General features: G+C 41.6%; 1 protein-coding gene across 2 annotated transcripts in view; it reads right to left on the bottom strand.

Annotated features, from left to right (window-relative positions):
- The window catches only part of WDR70 (WD repeat domain 70), a 272,758-nt gene that overhangs the window by 243,985 nt on the left and 10,446 nt on the right, over positions 1-18,327 (bottom strand). For both annotated transcript variants that reach the window (XM_084628341.1, XM_084628340.1), the window contains exons 4-5: positions 8,132-8,252; positions 75-261 (exon numbers count right to left, since the gene is read on the bottom strand). In XM_084628341.1, the coding sequence (XP_084484467.1) occupies positions 75-261; positions 8,132-8,252 (308 nt within the window). The remainder of the gene's footprint in view (positions 1-74; positions 262-8,131; positions 8,253-18,327) is intronic.

The following is an 18,327-nucleotide window of genomic DNA, read 5'->3' as shown; positions in this document are numbered from 1 at the left end:
AGTTAGTTACATGTGAAGATCTGCACAGCATATTGAAACATATATACCTTATTTAGGAAAAAAACAATACTTACATTATCTTCCTCTTGCATGTCGTCATCATCATCATCACTGTCTTTATACCCTGGTGGAAGTGGTGGCCCAATAAATTCATCATCATCAGTATCCTCTGCTGGTCCTTGAATGGAAGTTTGGCATGGCAAAGGAGGACCAATTAATTCTTCATTTGAACCATCTTCACTGTCACTACTTTCTGTCTCTCTGTATGGAAGAATTGCAAAAACGGTTATTTAAGTAACATGCAGCATTTCTAGAGTGGTTTTCAGAAGCACGCCACATTGGCCTAACTTTGCTCTCATTGAAGTCAATGGCAAAACTCCTACTATCTTCAATGGGAGCAGAGACAGGTCCACCACAATCTTCACAGCAATTTACAAAACTTGCAAAAAAAAAAAAAAAAGATACTGTAGTGGCAGGCACAATGAAAGAATCTAGGGAGAACAGAATACCATTGTGAAGTTGGTAGGTAGGTATGGTGAAATATGTGCTAAAGCAGCCAACCAAGGGATCACTGCACGGGAGAATAGAAAAAGTTAAATTTTTTTTTTAATTAATGGTGGTATATTAATATGCTTTCAATGTCTACAGTCACAGCAGTACTTAATTATATATCACTTTAGGGCCTGATTCTCCAGTACCTGGCACCTTGTGCAGGCATTTTATACCTGTGTAAAGCAGTAGTAAATCAAAATGGTAATGTTTCAGACTCACTGTGCACAGGTGTAAAGCGAGGAAGAATGAAGGGACATATAAATCTTTATTGCATCTGGCACATAAATACCTTGCAATGCCAGCTACAATAGTGCCACGCAAATGCGTGTTTTAACTTTCTGGTGATATCGTAAACAAGAAGTGGGCAGCATTAGCTCCTGCAAATGTAAACAAACTTGTTCCTCTTAGCGATTGGCTGAACAAGAAGTAGGACTGAGTGGACTTGTAGGCGCAGAAGTTTTACATTGTTTTATTTTTGAATGCAGTTCTTTTTTGTACATAATTCTAAATTTGTAGGGAGAAGCAATAGAGAATAAGGCAGAGAAAATGCAAAATACAGTATAAGCTTTACAACCCTTAAAACTTAAAGCAGAGGAGATCATGCACTTTAGACCAAATACTCAATCTCCACTGTAATCTCCTAGTGTAGCCTCTGGAGTGTAAAGATCATGTGCTATTACAGGGATTGGCAACCTTTGGCAAGTGGCCTGTCAGGGAAAGCCGCTGGCAGTCCGGGATGGTTTGTTTAGCTGTGGCATCTACAGGTTCGGCCCATCACAGCTCCCACTGGCTGCGGGTTCGCCCTCCCCCGCCAATGTGGGCTGCGGGAAGCAGCGGCAAGCACATCCCGTGGCCCACGCCACTTCCCACATCCCCCATTGGCCAGGGACGGTGAACAGAGGCCAGTGGTAGCTGTGATCGGCCGAACCTGCGGATGCTGCAGGTAAACAAGCCATCCCAGCCTGTCAGTGGATGGGCTGCGTGCCAAAGGCTGCCGATCCCTGTGCTATTACCATTTCACACAGGGAACATCCATTGAAGTCCACAGGAATTGTGCAAACACACATAATTTAATCACGAAGACATTTTTGAAAAGTAAAACTGTACCACTATTACTGGTCACATAGAAGCTACTAAAAATAAATGTTCTTGTGCTCCCTCTGCTGGCTCTACAAAAGCAGTTACCCACTTCCCAGTTGTGCTAACAGCAGTTACACCATTGCAAAAACAATAAAATAAATTAAGTATTGTGCGTAAAAAATTTTATTACTTGTAAAATTAATACTCCCAATACAGATAAAGTGCTTTAAAAAAAAAAAAAATCAGAGGTCCCTATCAAGTTCAAGGTCCCATTGTATGTTAGGTAATATACAAACACATCAAAAGAGACAGCCCGTGCCCTAGAAAGCTTATAATTTAACAACAGGTCTGTTCTGAACAAAAACAGTTAACTCATACAATTAACTCAAAAAAATTAATTGTGATAAAAAATTTAATCATGATTAATCACAATTTTAATTGCACTGTTAAACAACAGAATACCAATTGAAATTTATTAACTATTTTGGATGTTTTCCTACATTTTCAAATATATTGATTTCAATTACAACACAGTATACAAAGCAGACAATGCTCACTTTATATTGTTATTTTTATTACAAATATTTGCACTGTAAAACTGGCAAACAGGAAATAGTATTTTTCAGTTCACCTCATACAAGTACTGTAGTGCAATCTCTTTATCATGAAAGTGCAACTTACAAATGTAGATTTTTTTGTTACATAACTGCACCCAGAAACAAAACAATGTAAAAACTTTAGAACCTACAAGTCCACTCATTCCTACTTCTTGTTCAGCCAATTGTTAAGACAAATAAGTTTGTTTACATTTACAGGATATAATGCTGCCCGTTTCTTGTTTACAATGTCACCTGAAAGTGAGAACAGGCATTCGCATGGCAAATTTTGTAGCCAGCATTGCAAGGTCTTTACGTGCCAAATATGCTAAACATTCATACGCTCCTTCATGCTTCGGCCACCATTCTAGAGGATATGCTTCCAATCTGATGATGCTCGTAAAAAAATAATGCATTAATTAAATTTATGACTAAACTCCTTGGGAGAGAATTGTACGTCTCCTGCCTGCATTCTGCCATATATTTTATGTTATAGCAGTTTCCGACGATGACCAGCACATGTTGTTCATTTTAAGAACACTTTCACGGCAGATTTGACAAAATAAAAAGAGGGTATCAATGTGAGATTTCTAAAGATAGCTACATCATTCGACCCAAGATTTAAGAATCTGAAGTGCCTTTCAAAATCTGAGAGGGACAAGGGGTAGCGCATGCTTTCAGACGTCTTAAAAAGCAATACTCTGATGCGGAAACTACAGAACCCGAACCACCAAAAAAGAAAATCAACCTTCTACTGGTAGCAGCTGACTGACGCCAATAACGAAAATGAACATGTGACTGTCCGCACTGCTCCGGATGGTTATCGAGCAGAACCCGTTATCAGCATGTCCTCTCGAATGGTGGTTGAAGAATGAAGGGGCATATAAATCTTTATTGCATCTGGCACATAAATACCTTGCAATGCCAGCTACAATAGTGCCACGCAAATGCGTGTTTTAACTTTCTGGTGATATCGTAAACAAGAAGTGGGCAGCATTAGCTCCTGCAAATGTAAACAAACTTGTTCCTCTTAGTGATTGGCTGAACAAGAAGTAGGACTGAGTGGACTTGTAGGCGCAGAAGTTTTACATTGTTTTATTTTTGAATGCAGTTCTTTTTTGTACATAATTCTAAATTTGTAAGTTCAACTTTCATGATAAAGAGATTGCACTACAGTACTTGTATTAGGTGAATTGAAAATACTATTTCTTTTCTCTCTCTTTCACAGTGCAAATATTTTAATCAAAAATAACTATTACGTGAGCACTGTGCACTTTGTATTCTGTGTTGTAAGTGAAATCAATATATTTGAAAACGTAGAAAACATCCAAAACTAGTTAAATAAATGGTATTCTATTATTGTTTAAACAGTGTGATTAATCGCAATTTTTTTAATTGTGTGATTAATCATGATTAATTTTTTTAATCACTTGACAGCCCTAATTTTATCAGTAAACACAAATAAAAGATTACTCAACGTGATTGGAAAGTTCAAGTCAGTCTTTTAGAACAAGAATTAAACACATACACGTTATTTTAAAGTCAGATTTAAGAAAGATGTTCCAATCTGCACTATTCTGAGTACAAATCTAAATTTCTCAACTCTTAGATGAATTCCCAGATCTTCAAACACATCTTCCAGTTAAGAATGGCACACCAAGCAGGAAATATTACAACACAAGTGTCTTGCGTATAGCCTGTCAAGTTTAGTTCTTTACACTGAACAACTACCATCCACCCAACACGGAAGACAGTGAATACTCAGACACTGAAGCAATGAGGGACATGCAAAGTCCTAGATGATCAGGATATGCCTATCTAACAAGTATGACCATGTTCCCTGTAATTATAGTCCAAAATTTCTTTACATCTGAACAAACCCACAATGTATTTATAATTTGTCAGCACTGACAACATGCTGAAATGCAACAAATCAGTGACATGATCTGTGACTCAAAGAATTTATAACCCTAATAGTTTGCTTTGCTTCACATTTACAATTTGTCCAACATAGAATCAAGAGTACACTGTAGATCCCTATTTTCAAAATGTTGAAAGAGAGTAAAGAGGAGATCCTGCCCTGCAAGCGTAGGAGAGATGAAAGGAATAAAATCTTCTGCTGCCCCTTCACTCCTAAAAGATGAGGGGGTGCGAGGAGTGAGAAGAATGGAGAGCTGTAATAAAATGCTGGAAGACTCTCTTCCCTTCCATGCCTCCATCCCCCTCTGTTATGTATTAGTGTAAATTTACAATCTACTGGTTTTTGCTTTCTAGATGTTAGCAGGTGTGTTCTCCTTACAATAATCAGAATTCTTAAAGCATGCATATGAATATACCAATAGCATAACAATTAGAACCTTCTCCTCATAGCTAATTTAGGAATCAACATACTGTAGCTGTCTCGTTTCTCTCTCTTTACACACACACACACAAACTGTGATGGGGCAAGGCCAGATGGCTACAGTAAAGTAGTGGGAGACGGATATATTAGCCACAGGCTAAACAAATCCCTGTTACCAAGATAAGCAAGTGGCAGCTGCTCCAGGTCAATTAAGACACCTGGGGCCAATTAAGATCTTTCCAGAAGGCAGGGAAGACAACTAGGTTGATTGGGACACCTGAAGCCAATCAGGGGCTGGCTGAAACTAGTTAAAAGCCTCCCAGTTAGTCAGGTGGGTGGATGGGTGTGTCAGTCAGGAGCTGTAAGAGGAAGCTGTGCTGTTGGATAAACTGAGCAGTACAAACCAAAACAGGCACAAGGAAGGAGGCCCTGAGATAAGGGTGAAGGAGATATTGAGGAAGTGGGGAGCTGCTGTGGGGAAGTGGCCCAGAGAATTGTACGTGTCCTGTTTCCAAAAGATCAGCTACCATAGCTAATACTATTAGGGTCTCTAGGCTGGAGCCTGGAGTAGAGGGTGGGTGTGGGCTCCTCCATTTCCCCCCCTGAATTAATCAGTGAGACTGGGAGACAACAGAGATTGTGTAAGGAAGAGTAGCCTCTCCTCACCTCCCTTGCTGGCTTATGATGAAAATGGCTCAGTAGGCTGTGACCTTTGCCTCTAGAGAGAGAAGGGTTACGTGGAGGGTCACAGTGAGCCTCTGAGGCTAGCAAAATCCACCAGGAAACGTGGGACCTACAGAGACAAGGACAGTGCTTTGTCACAATACATACATACACACACACATTCCTGAGAGCTTCCATGCCAAAATATTAAAAATTATGTGTGCAATATTTTAAAATTGTGCAAATTTTATCTGTCAAATAAATGTGGAGGTTCCAGCATGGCATTGGGGAACCCAGGCCACTGGCTGCACAGAGGTGGGAGATCACTGTGCAGCTCCCCCCTGGGACATGGACTCAGCAATTAGGCTGCACCCAACCCTGACACAGCACAAGGACAGAGCTTGCCCCAGAAACACCCCAGAGCCCTGCCTCTCTGTGCCAGGTGCGGGCAGGCAGGCAGGCTCAGGAAGGCAGGATCCAAGTGTGGAGGGACTTAGGGTGGGGGGATCCAGGTGTGGGGCAATCTGGGTGTGGGTGGTTCAGTGGGGGATCTGGGTACAGGGGGGATCTGGTGAATAGGGGCTTGTTGGGGAGGGTTCTGGGTGCAATGGTAATGGGACTCTGCAGGGGGGTGAAGGTGGTTGGGGCTCAGCATGGGAGGATCAGAGAGTCTGGGGGGTATAGCTCAGCAGGGGGTCTTGGTGTGGGAGGCTCAGTGGGGGGTTCCAGATGCTGGGGGAGTGGGGCTCAATGGGGTGGGAATCCAGGTACGGCTGGTTGGGGCTCAGTGGGGTGGGAATCCAGGTACAGGTGGCTTGTTGGGGTAGTCCAGGTGCAGGGGGATTTGAGCTCATCGGGGAGGGGGTGGTTCTTGGTGCAAAGGGGTGGTAAGCCTAAGCGGGAGGGTCTGGGTATGAGGGAATCTGTATGCACGGGGGTTTGGTGGATAGGGAAGCAGCTCCCGGTATAGTGATCCCTTCTCCTGTAGCTGAGAAGCGATGGGTGCAGGAAGCTTGGGGAGAAAGGGGGAGTTTGCGGAGCTTCCTACAGTCAGGGGAGAAATATGGGGTGGGTCTGACACAGCCCCAGATGCTGTGAAAGGGAAGAGGAAGTCCCATCCTCCCCAGCCCAGCTGCGGCTAGCAGCTGAGCCCGGCACAGGTTAGGAGCCACCAGCTGGGTCTTTTCCAGTCCCGCCTCTCTGCCCCACAGTGATTTACCTCTCTGCCAGCTGACCTGGGCATCTGAACCATACTGTTGGGGAGGGTCTCATGACCGCTCTTGTGGCTTCCTTTTGCTTCCCCATCAGAAAGTCATTTTTCTGCGGGGAAGCAAAGAAATATGTGGGGGATATAAATTCTGCACATGCGCAGTGGTGCAGAATTCCCCCAGGAGTAATGTGTTTGTGTATTATATACATAAAACTGTCAAGAACTTAGGTTAATTTTAGTATGGGGTGGGGCTAGATGACTCAATGTACTTGAAATACAAAAAGACTAAATATTGAGGGGAAAAGTTACTATCTGATGGCTAATGGACAAGTTGGTAACCTTGGATCAGTTCCTTAATGACAAGCATCACAAAGACTGCTGTATTTGGTGCAATTTTGGTCTCAGAAGAGAGTACCAAGGTCTGAATTATGGGCCTTAACTAGCCTCTCACTATTATGTATTGTCCCTCCAGATTAACACTGGGCACAATGACACATTCTCTTCCCAGCTTCCTGTCTCTTTCAGCATCAAGTTCAAAACACCTTATCATAACTTTCAGGGTAATATGTAACTCTGGAATCAGACTACAGCTCCGACTTTTTCTATCAGACTCTTATGTCATGTCCTGTCTTCCCGTTGCTCCCAATCCGGCAATCCCAGAGCCCATTAACAACACTGGAACTCCCTTTAGTTACAAGAGTCCATCTGCATGAATCAGATTGCTGAATAGGGTCCCTTGCCTTCTCCCACTTTCCAACATGCACAGCAAATCTATTCTTCCTCAAATCCCTTATCCAAAAGAAATGTGTTTTGAGAATTTTCTATTATTCTGTGTTCTCTCACATCCTACTTTACCTCTTACGTTTAAACCTCCCTCTCACACATACTGTGCAAGTCTCAGACCTAATATCAGTCACAGCAAGTTTAATTGTAACTCTCGGCCTTCCATTAACAAGGTATCAATACTGAAGATTAGCATTTTAGTATGGTAAGAGTGTAGAGAAAATATTTATATTTTTTTTCAGTTTATGTTCTGCATTTGACAGTACTTTGTGTATAGTCAGGTACTTAAATCACCAGCCACTGTTCATGTGAGGTTTTCCACATAGCAACAGGAGAGAACTATTTTATAATAGAAATTTGTTTTCATGCCAAACTATAGTGAGCACTATAAGGCAACTGGTACAAAACTACATATTTTTATAATTATATGTAGCATGCATGTAGTGGCTACATACATATTTTGATTTGTTTTCCAGTCGACATGGACAAATGTGTTTTATCCAATTTTAGGCGGCAACAGCACCTATTTGTTCCTTGATTTGTCAGTTATGATTTATTTGACCCAATGTCCATTGACTTTTACTGGACTTTTTTTAAGTACAAAATATTGGCAGAATCAAACGTATAAAGAAAACAAGTGCACAAAGCCTCAACAGTGAGAAGATGGCAATCAATCAAAATAGCATACAGCCCTTCAATGTGTTTATAAGCCATAAAACGATTGTAAATTGACAGACCATATTAAGAAAGTGTAGATTAATAATTGCAAATTATAGTGAAAAACGTCCATTTACATAGTTTTGGGGACACAAGTTCAGTGGTCCCTGTCCTCCTCTCAAGAGTACAGACAGCCCTTCAGACAAAACAGTTGTAAGATGGTATGATACTTCCACTATATCTAGGTACCTGCAAGTTAATGCAGAGCAAGCTCCCATCACACTTGAGCCTGAAGCTGCTGAAAGATCATCATCATGTTGGCTTCTTAGTTCTTCTTCTTTATGGGCTTCCTCTTCTCTTGCACGGGCTTCTAAATAGGGAGTGAACATGCAACCGTTAGATCTCCATGTAAAATAATGAAAACTTGGTGCTGCTTTTTGAGACAGTATTATTAAATTCATTTTCAGATACATATTCCAGAAGTATGAAAAGATGAAAGTAGAGCATTTTAATTGAAATTTATTGGTTAACTTTCCCAAACAATAAAATAGCTAATTTCCTTTAAATCTCTGTCATTTTGATACCCAAATGATTACTCAAAGAAACAAACCTCTCGGGGAAAAGTCAAGCTTAAGACACTAAAACTGTTAACTACATGGAATAAAATATATGTTTTATAGCATATACCACTGTTTCACATTTGAACATTTTCAACATCAACAAGGTATGATTAGTCAATACTGATCTTTAATTTTTTCCAGAACAGGGTATTGGTAATTAAATCAGGTGAAGCAAGTCTAGTACACATGGGTATCATTAAATTTGTTACAGCTCTCACTAGTTACTCCCATTTTCCTCACTATAGAGGAGTCCCTATAGAACCATCTCACTCACTATCTGGAGTGACTCACAGCCATGAGTGTCTCCCTCAGGGCAGACTCAAAAAGCAGGGCAGATACCCTAGCTGGTGGTATGTTCTATAATTCGATTTCACCAACCCAGTAACAAATGTGAACTCCCTAAGTACTACACTAGATTTATAATGCAGTCACAGACTCTCTCCTTAAATAATCAGTCTATTTTGCCACCCAGGCAAGCTGGACTATGTGATAAATGGTCATTTGCACCTAAAATCACAAAACATTCACGTTACACCCAAGAGAACAGTCACTCACCCAGATTGATTTGCATCCTAGATCTCACATCAAAGACAAACTCTAGTCGCCAATTCTATACTAAACTAATTAAAGATTTATTAGTTAAGAAAAAGGAATGAGAGGTTAAAGCAGGTTAAAAATATATGAACAGGTCAATTAGTCTATAATTTCAAAAGGTAGCAGAGATGTAGTAATCTGACAGTTTCCCAAAAGTTGTTAGGGCTACCCAGAGTAAATGTAGGGATCTCTGTCTTCTCGTTTAGTTTTTCTGCCATTAGAGTCCAAACAGTCCAGAGATTAAGAATTTTTCTTGTGTCCATATTATAGCTTCTTCTCTCAGAAACCAAGTTGACAGCAATAGTTCCCACACATCTCTTCTTCGTGGGGTTAAGGCTGTGGGGAAGGAATGCACTTAATATCTTTGATCCTTGATCTCATATAATGGCTCATTTGCATTTAATGAACAGGATTTACCATCATCTTGTAAGAGATGGTTATTTGCATTATACAAGGCTTCTTTCTTGTTTGATGGGTTACTTAGTTACAAGGTTATATACAATGAAAATGTTTGCTGATACAATATAACATGAAATATACTTGAGCGAGAACAATACATGCAACATCCTACAAGCATTTTATAAAATACTAAAACACATTCTTATTAACTTAGCATTATTAAAATAGATATTAGATGTTAACACATTGCCAGCCTCACACCATCTCCCCTACATCATGATAAAACTGACTGCCCGTTTCTTTTAAAAATGTAGTTCTGTCTTATTATCAGAGGGAGACAAGACATTGGGGTGGCTTTAGTAATTCAGAAAAATATGTTCGGAGATGACACACACAATGACCACTTGCCTTCAAATGCATAAGAATTAGTACTTCTTAATTAGGCTTATTTCTCATTTGATTTATTTAATTATAGGGGTACATATGATGTAAATGTTTGCTATTACTTTATAACAGGATACAGAAAAATGAAAAAACAGTGCATGTAACATTTCATTAGTTTTCATGAAGTTTAAACAAAATAAATTTTATATTTAAATATCACTTTGATCTATATTAATACACAAGTGAATTTGCCTGGCTGCCAACTATGCATTTGTAAATGTTCAATGAGGCCTGGGGCTTTGGCTAAGCTGGCACCTGGTCTGTCAGCATCACAAATTGCACGTTAGATCTTGCACAAAAGACAACAACTTGTATCCAATCCTATAAAACTATACACAGATGTATTAATAGGAAAAGGAAGTAAGTTATTTACAAGGTTAAAACAGGTTAACATATGTACACAAATGAGTTACTATCTTACGTTTTCCAAGTCATAGAATCTTCTATGATAAGCAAGCTCTATACATCCTTTAAAGCTAACCCAGGCTAAACAAGAGGGATCTTTTGCTTATGCATAGTAATCCTTGCCCATCAGAGTTCAATCAGCATAAAGATACAGGTCCATCTTGTTAGGGGGTTTTATTCCCTTATCCCCATCCCCTTGTGCTCTGAGCTGCAAACTCAGCTGATAGGAGGAATTCACTTGCATGACTCATTTCATGGGGAGGGGGAATAAGAGCAGAACAACACAGTATTATTCTCTTTAACGTTCAAGGATAGTCTATCTTGGTTCGAACGGCCTTCCTCATTTGCCATGACATAACGCTTTACACTAGTTAATGTCAATCTCCTTTCTGGTGATTTAAACAGTCACAGAGTGCTTACAATACAAATATGTAAATATTACCTTAGTAGCCAATGATTATAGTCCATTTAACGTGTGATATGATCGATCAACATGTTACCATATTCGCTGTATATTAGAGATAATTTGTAGGATTATAAAACTATAAGATTGATCAGTATTTAGAGGAACCATGTAGTAGATATAAATAAGACAAGTTGAAACGCAAGAACCTGTAGGCTGAGGCCTGCAAGACTTTTTAGCTATTTTAGGCCTTGGAGACAAGAAATGAGGACATAAGTGACTGGAAAATAACCTGATACCCAAGATTATGGGAAGAGAGGTAACAAGTGGTAATATTGCTCAAAATTACCCAGAAGATTAATATTAGGTCATAAAAATACTGTAAAGGCATGTCTGAGACATGTCTTAACCACAGGATACAGGTTATATGTCAATGCTAATGAGCATAAAGTGAATTTACACAGCTTATAGAAAATTGCAGTCCCTTAAGTTTCCAGGGGACACAGACCAAGAAGAGAAAAAAGGTCTGACACTTTTATGGACACATGCAGAATGTAGGTATAGACAGAATCACATTATAAAAAGGGGATGCCCAGAATGGGAAATTTGAGCTTCCTATGGGAGACTCCAGCAGAAACCATCCCTCTATTGATGATCAAGCCATGAGAGAGCCATCAGACACTAGCACTATTGTGAAGGATGTGAGTATAACTATATTTGTAACGTGCATAGGTCTGTATAAATTTTTTATATGCTTGGGTAATCATAACCTTAATTGTAACTTTAATAAAACTTCTAAAACAGACTAGACCTTGTACTTGTGAATATGTGTGGTCACACCCTTGGTCTTTGTGTTCCTAGAGACTCTAACGCTAAAACGAGTAGCAGAAGTGACTTTCACTCTGTTAAGCTTGAAACTGTAGCCACCAGAGCTGAACCCATAGTGGTGTAATACCACATTACAAAATTCACTTTAAATAAAATCAAAGGCTACGCCTTACAATATGGAGTACAGATATTATAATTGAGATTGATGCATGCAGCAACTCACAAGCATTCAATAAAGTCTAAAAACATTCTTATATAATCCTGATACTTATTTTAATAATTCTAACACACTGGTGAGCCAGACTGATTCCAGGTATGTTTCTCTCAGTATTCACTTGAGATATGGGGACCTTGGCATGAACTGGCACCTGGTCTGCCAGTGTCATGCCCTCAATGCAAAAATGGTGTAGGAAGAGATATCACTTACACTCCTGATATACACCTCACTGTTCCCCTATTTTTGATAAGGCATATGCCACTACATTTTCTTTACCATTGATATGGACTATTTCCCTGTCTCACTCCTGTAGAGTTAGACTCCAGAGTAACAGTCTCAAATTGGTCCCTGTGGGTTTGTGCAACTATGTTAACAGGGAGTCTAAGGGTCCCCACACCTGTCTCCCGTAAAGCAGATCAGAGGAGGCAAACCCTGTAGATTTTGGGGTACACTCCAATATGCCAACAACAAATAAAGAAGCAACACATCCCAGTCATTCTCTTGCTAGGTAACACATGAGAAGGTTACTTGTCCTGTGCAGTAACTGAAGTTCTCTGAGATGGGCGTCCCTGTGGGTACTCCACTTCAGGTGGATGTGCTTCCCTGCACCTTTGATTGGAGAACTTCAGCAGCAGTGCTTGTCTGGGTCGTGGATGTGCTCTCCCCATCTTATATGGGCGCCTGTCTAGTGCTGTGCGACCAGACCCCCATTGGTTCCTTCTCTACCACAGAGTCCATAGACTGAACTCTGAAGAAGAGGGGAGGAGGGTGGGGAGTGGAGCACACACAGACACCCATCTTGAAGAATCTCAGTTCCTGTACAGGATGAGTAACCTTCTTAGAGAAGTGTCCCTGTGGGTGCTTCCCTTCAAGTGACTGTAGAGCACTGCTGCTTGGTGGATGGAAGGGGCTTCAGAGTTGCATGAGTAACTGATAACACAGTAAGCCCTAACAATGCGTCCGATCTTGAGCCCTGGTCAATCATGTAGTGTTCTGTGAACGTGTGTGCCAACGCCCATATGTGTTACATACGTCCATAATCAGTAGATTGTTTAGAAAGGCTAATGAAGTTGACAGTGATCTGGGGGAGTGAGTTTAGATCCCCACTGGGAGTTGTAGATTCTTCTGTTGGTAACAAAGGTGGATGCACCTGGAAATTCCTTTAGATAGCCTGTTCGGATATAGCAGAACCTTTAGATCATTCCAAAGTTGAAATAAAGAGCCTCAGTGACTTCCTGATGGGCTTACCTTTTCCAAGGTAGAACGCTAGTATGCATCTGACATCTAGAGTGTGTAGTATTGAATCTTGTTTACTCCCATTAGCTTTGGGGAATAATGAGGGAAGATGGATTGGTTGGTTCAAGTGGAAAAGATATTTTGGGTAAAAATTTTGGATGAGGTCTAAGGGTGACCTCGTCCTTGAAAAATATGGCATATGTTGGGTGTGACATAAGAGCCCCAGCCTTCCTAATCATTATCACTTCTGCCTGCTAAGTGGGAGAGCTAACTTCATTGAGAGATGTATCAGAGAGCATGTTGTTAATGGTTCAAATGGAAGATAAGTAAGACACCAGGTTCAAGCCCCAAGGTGGGATATGGACTTGTATTTCACATAGACATTTCTGATCCCCTGTAGAAAGCGTTTGGTGATAGGATGGGTGAATAGACACCGACAACCTTGTGGTGAAAAGCAGTAATAGCTGCGAGGTGTACTCTGAGCTAAGTGATCGGCCAGTTTTCTTCAGCTCCAGTATGTATTCTAATATCATTGGTACAGGGGCAGTAATGGCCCTGGCTTGTTTGTTGTAACACCATATGTTGAATCTCTTGCATGTACTTGTCATTCTGCTGATTAATAATATGTCTTTCACATCTTCAGATTTCAGAGTAGCAGCCATGTGAGCCTGTATTTACAAAAAGAAAAAGGAGTACTTGCGGCACCTTAGAGACGAACAATCATTTCATCATGATGGAACCACGGAGGAGCAATGCTCTCAGGTGAAGCCATTCCAGGTTCGGTTGATAAACTTGTCCGGCATCCTGCGGCAGAAGGTTCGGCAGAAGGGCACAGGGTCCATACCTTAACAAGTATGAGTATTAAGTTTGTCTCAGCCATGTAGGGGCTATCAAGATTACTTTGGCCTTGTCAGTCCTTATGTTATTACCCTCAATAGCAGAGGGATGGGGGGAAAACGCATATAGCAGAGGCGTGTCCCATTTGAAGATAAAGGCATCACCCAGGGATCAGGATTCCAACCCTGCTCTCAAGCAGAATTGTAGGCATTTGTAATTCTCTGTAGCAAAGAGGTCGAACAATGGGTGACTCCAGTGTTTGAATATGCTCTGCAGGACTGTGTCGTTTAGCTCCCACTGGTGGTTCTGACAAATTCTCTGCTCAATGTATCTGCTGTGGTGTTTTGACATCCTGTGTGATGCTTTTGCTGGGAATAGATTAGGAATGCAGCCTTACAACTCCTGTTAACTTAGTAAGTAAGCTAGCTAGAAATGCGTTAGATTTCCTTTTCTTTAATGGCTCGTAAAATAAACTGTGCTGGATGGAATGTATATTCCTGTTTTTGTGCCTTTTTGTAACTTAAGGTTTTGCCTAGAGGGATTCTCTGCGTTTTGAATCTGATTACCCTGTAAGGTATTTACCATCCTGATTTTACAGAGGTGATTCTTTTACCTTTTCTTTAATTAAAATTCTTCTTTTTAAGAACCTGATTGATTTTTTCATTGTTCTTAAGATCCAGGGGTTTGGGTCTCTGTTCACCTGTACAAATTGGTGAGGATTCTTATCAAGCCTTCCCCAGGAAAGGGGGTATAGGGCTTGGGGAGATATTTGGGGGGCGGGGAGATGTCTCCAAGTGGGCTCTTTCCCTGTTCTTCGTTTAATATGCTCGGTGGTGGCAGTATACCCTTCAAGGACAAGGCAAAGTTTGTACCTTGAGGAAGTTTTTAACCTAAGCTGGTAAGAATAAGCTTAGGGGGTCTTTCATGCAGGTCCCCACATCTGTACTGTAGAGTTCAGAGTGGGGAAGGAACCTTGACAGGTGCGGAGTGAGAAAATAAAAAGCCCATCCCCTTTCAGGGGAATGTAATATATTTATCCACTCACTCGCATGTGGACAGCATTATTGCCGGGGTATGCCATAAGTTTTTTAGCTGGTTCCATAAGCGCTTCATTTACAGGAAGCGTAATCTGTGAAGATGTTTGCAGAATGTCTAGTAACTTATGTTGGGACTCTGGGACTTCCTCTAGGGGAATCTCAAGGGAATCAGTGATTCTTCTGAACAGTTCCTGAAAGCGTTTGAAATCACTGGCAGTTGTGAGTGGTGGAGGCATTATGGCCTCGTCTGAGGAAGAAGAAATGTTGGTTGTTGGGGTATTTTCTGTTCCAGGGTCTCCTCCTCTTATTCAAAAATTTCCTCTTGGGGGCTCTAATGTTGCAGCTACTAAGGGTGGTGTAGATCTAGTCCTCTCTCTGTAGGCATTCGGGGGCCTGGAGTATTGTCTCCTGTATGCCCCTCAGGGGTCCCAGTAGGGCCACTGAGTAGAGAATGGCATAGGTGGTGGGATCCACTGGTGCCCATACCATGTCTGGGTGTCAGTCCTGTGGCGATATTTGGGCTATACAGCTGGACCTAATGACATACTAGTTGGAATAGGAGAGGAGTAGCATGATGAGTAAGCACCATCTTCATCCTCACTGAAAAATGGAGGGTCCAGAGGTGAGGAGAGGTGGCACAGTACCATGCGCACCAGAGTAACAATAGTGCCAAAGAGTGGTGATTCTGGTGTTGACAAGACAAGGAAGTGCTTGTGGTGAAGAAATTGATGTGGTACCAATGGTTTCGGTACCAAGGCAGTCGGTGCCAATGTAATTGTAGGTATTGGTGCTGACGTCGGAGCACTCGGCGCTAAGGGAGCTGAAGGCGGCATCGTAGCCTGTGGAGATTGCATTGGTGCTGCATATTTAGGTAGCTCTGTCAGTACGGTGGTCGACAAAGTAGGCTTCTCTTTGCTTCTCGACTCCAAGCCTTCAAAGAGCCTCTCTCTTTGAGGAGGGTGAAGTCTGTTTGTCAGAATGGGTCAAAGGGGACCAGGGTCCGGAGGGAGGCTGCTTTTCGGGGTCAGAGACCAGGCACTCTGACTTCTCCATTACAATAAGTTTGAGTTTCAGATCTCTGGCCTTCTTGTTGCAAGCTTTTAAGTAGGGGCACTGAGAGCACTTCTGCAGGAGGTGTGTCTGACCAAGGCACCAGACACACTGGGAGTGTCCATCACAAATAAGGATCACTTCTCAGCAGGAAAGGCAGCACTTGAAGCCCGGTGAACAGAGCATGGCTCCAACTATAGCAGGTTCACCTTAAAGGTGAACACACACTACTCTAAGGGGTAACAAAACCTGCGTAAAGAAGAAAATAAAATTCTAAGAGGAAAAAAGAAAAGGGGAGAAAAGGTTAACAATCTAACCAGAGTACTAAATAGGCTATTCTAACACCTCCATCTCAGGCCAAGGGCAGTTGAGAAGGTACTAAGGGTGGTCTGGTCACATAGAGCTGGATAGGCGGCCAACAACAGCACGAGATTGGGACAGCGCATGCACGACCCAGACAAGCACTGCTGCTGAAATTCTCCAATGAAAAGGTATAGGAACGTACATTCAGCTGAAGTGGAGCACTCACAGGGACACTCCTCAAAGGAGAACCTCACCAGAGACTTCAATGTCACACTGAATCTTTCTACCAGACTTAGTTTCTGGATGATAGGAAGCAGCCATTGTATGCCTCACTCCACATAACTACCATAACTCTTTTAAAACTACAGACATGAAATTTGCACCACAGTCTGACAAGATTTCCCTGAGAAAAACTACTCTGCTAAAAATAGTAATTAAGGTAGGAGCCATAGTTTCAGTTTCTATATTAGACAGAGCTGTGGCTTCTGGGTACCTAGTGGCAGAATCCATCACAACCAGTAGATATTTCTTTCCATTTCTGGAAGGTATGGGTAGGGGTCCCACAATATCTAAGATACTCTTGCAAAGATTAATGATGGGCAACAGCTGCAAAGGTATCTTGTAGGGTCCCTTTAATCTCTTAAAGTTCTAACATAAGACAACTTACAGCAATTTTTTACTGTCTCAAACACAAGGCCAACAGAAATTCTGTGCGAACCTGTCACTGATTCTTTCCACTTGTACATGTCCAGCAAAGGGGCAATCATGAGCTACCTACAGCAATTCTGTTCTGTACGTAGCAGGCACAAGCACCTGCTTGAAAACCTCACAAAAAGTGCCCTTTTTTCCCCCTAAGGGAGTCTCCCTGTACAACAAACCACATTCAAGGGGGGGGGGGAGGGAGTGAGGGGAAATCTACTCTTTCCTTCCCAAGAAAGGGTATTATTCTGAGCTGCAGTCCTACCCTTATGAAGGGAAGGATCAGCCTGTTGAGCCTCAGTAAACTTATTTTGAGTTGCACTCAAAAGCAGGCTCTGACAAAGCAATGGAATACTTAAACCACTCCTATGGGAACAAACTGTTTCTTTCAGCTGACAAAGGACTGAGGGCATTTCCCTCATCCTCACAACCCTCCCTGATGTCCACAGACAAGCCAAGTGAGCAAGAGCTATACTCTTTCTGGCTGCGAGTTATGAGATGAACAAAATATCATTGCCTATTAAAACATCAGCAGGAAGTAGAATGCTAATGCCCACAATAGTATCTCCTTTAAAATCCTCAACCTTAAGGATCAAGTCCGTCTTCCTCTCTTACCGAACTTTCCTTGACCAAAGTGATTTGGAATGCTGTGTCCCTCCTGCCATTTACCTTAACAGTTTAAATAAATTCTTCACTACACTCCCAAGACCTCAATCCTAATATTCACTATTTCCTCCTGCCCTACTGCTATCTTTGGAGCAAGAGTAGTGGCAGGTGAAGGTGTGGATTATGGGATTACTTTAAATTTTTGACAATTTGGTTCTAAATGGCCAGGAGCCCCACAGTGATGGTACTCTGATACTTGACAGTGACAGTAGATTACTTACTTTCCCTTTTGGTAGGGGGCTTTAAACTATGGTCTCCCTTGGGTTTTGTTTTTGGTTTGTTTGTTTTGTTGTTTTGTTTGTTTTTAATCAAAGTTGGGTGACATGGGGATTTCCCTTCCCCTGAGATTTGGGCCCCCATGGGCCCTTGATTCAACATATTCATCAGCAATTTCTGCAGCTGTCAAGGTTCCTCCCCAACTCTGAACTCTCGGGTACAGATGTGGGGACCTGCATGAAAACCTCCTAAGCTTACTTTTACCAGCTTAGGTTAAAACTTCCCGAAGGCACAAATTAATTTTATCCTTTGTCCTTGGAATAACCACTGCCACCACCAAACTCTAACTGGCTTTACTGGGAAACGTAGTTTGGACACGTCTTTCCCCCCAAAATCCTCCCAACCCTTGCACCCCACTTCCTGGGAAAGGTTTGGTAAAAATCCTCACCAATTTGCATAGATGACCACAGATCCAAACCCTTGGATCTGAG

The sequence above is a fragment of the Lepidochelys olivacea genome, assembly GCF_965140295.1.
Source record: "Lepidochelys olivacea isolate rLepOli2 genome assembly, chromosome: 5".
In the NCBI taxonomy this organism is placed as follows: Eukaryota; Metazoa; Chordata; order Testudines; family Cheloniidae; genus Lepidochelys; species Lepidochelys olivacea.
The sequence above is the reverse complement of the archived record's forward strand: the minus strand, read 5'-3'. Positions and strand labels throughout refer to the sequence as shown.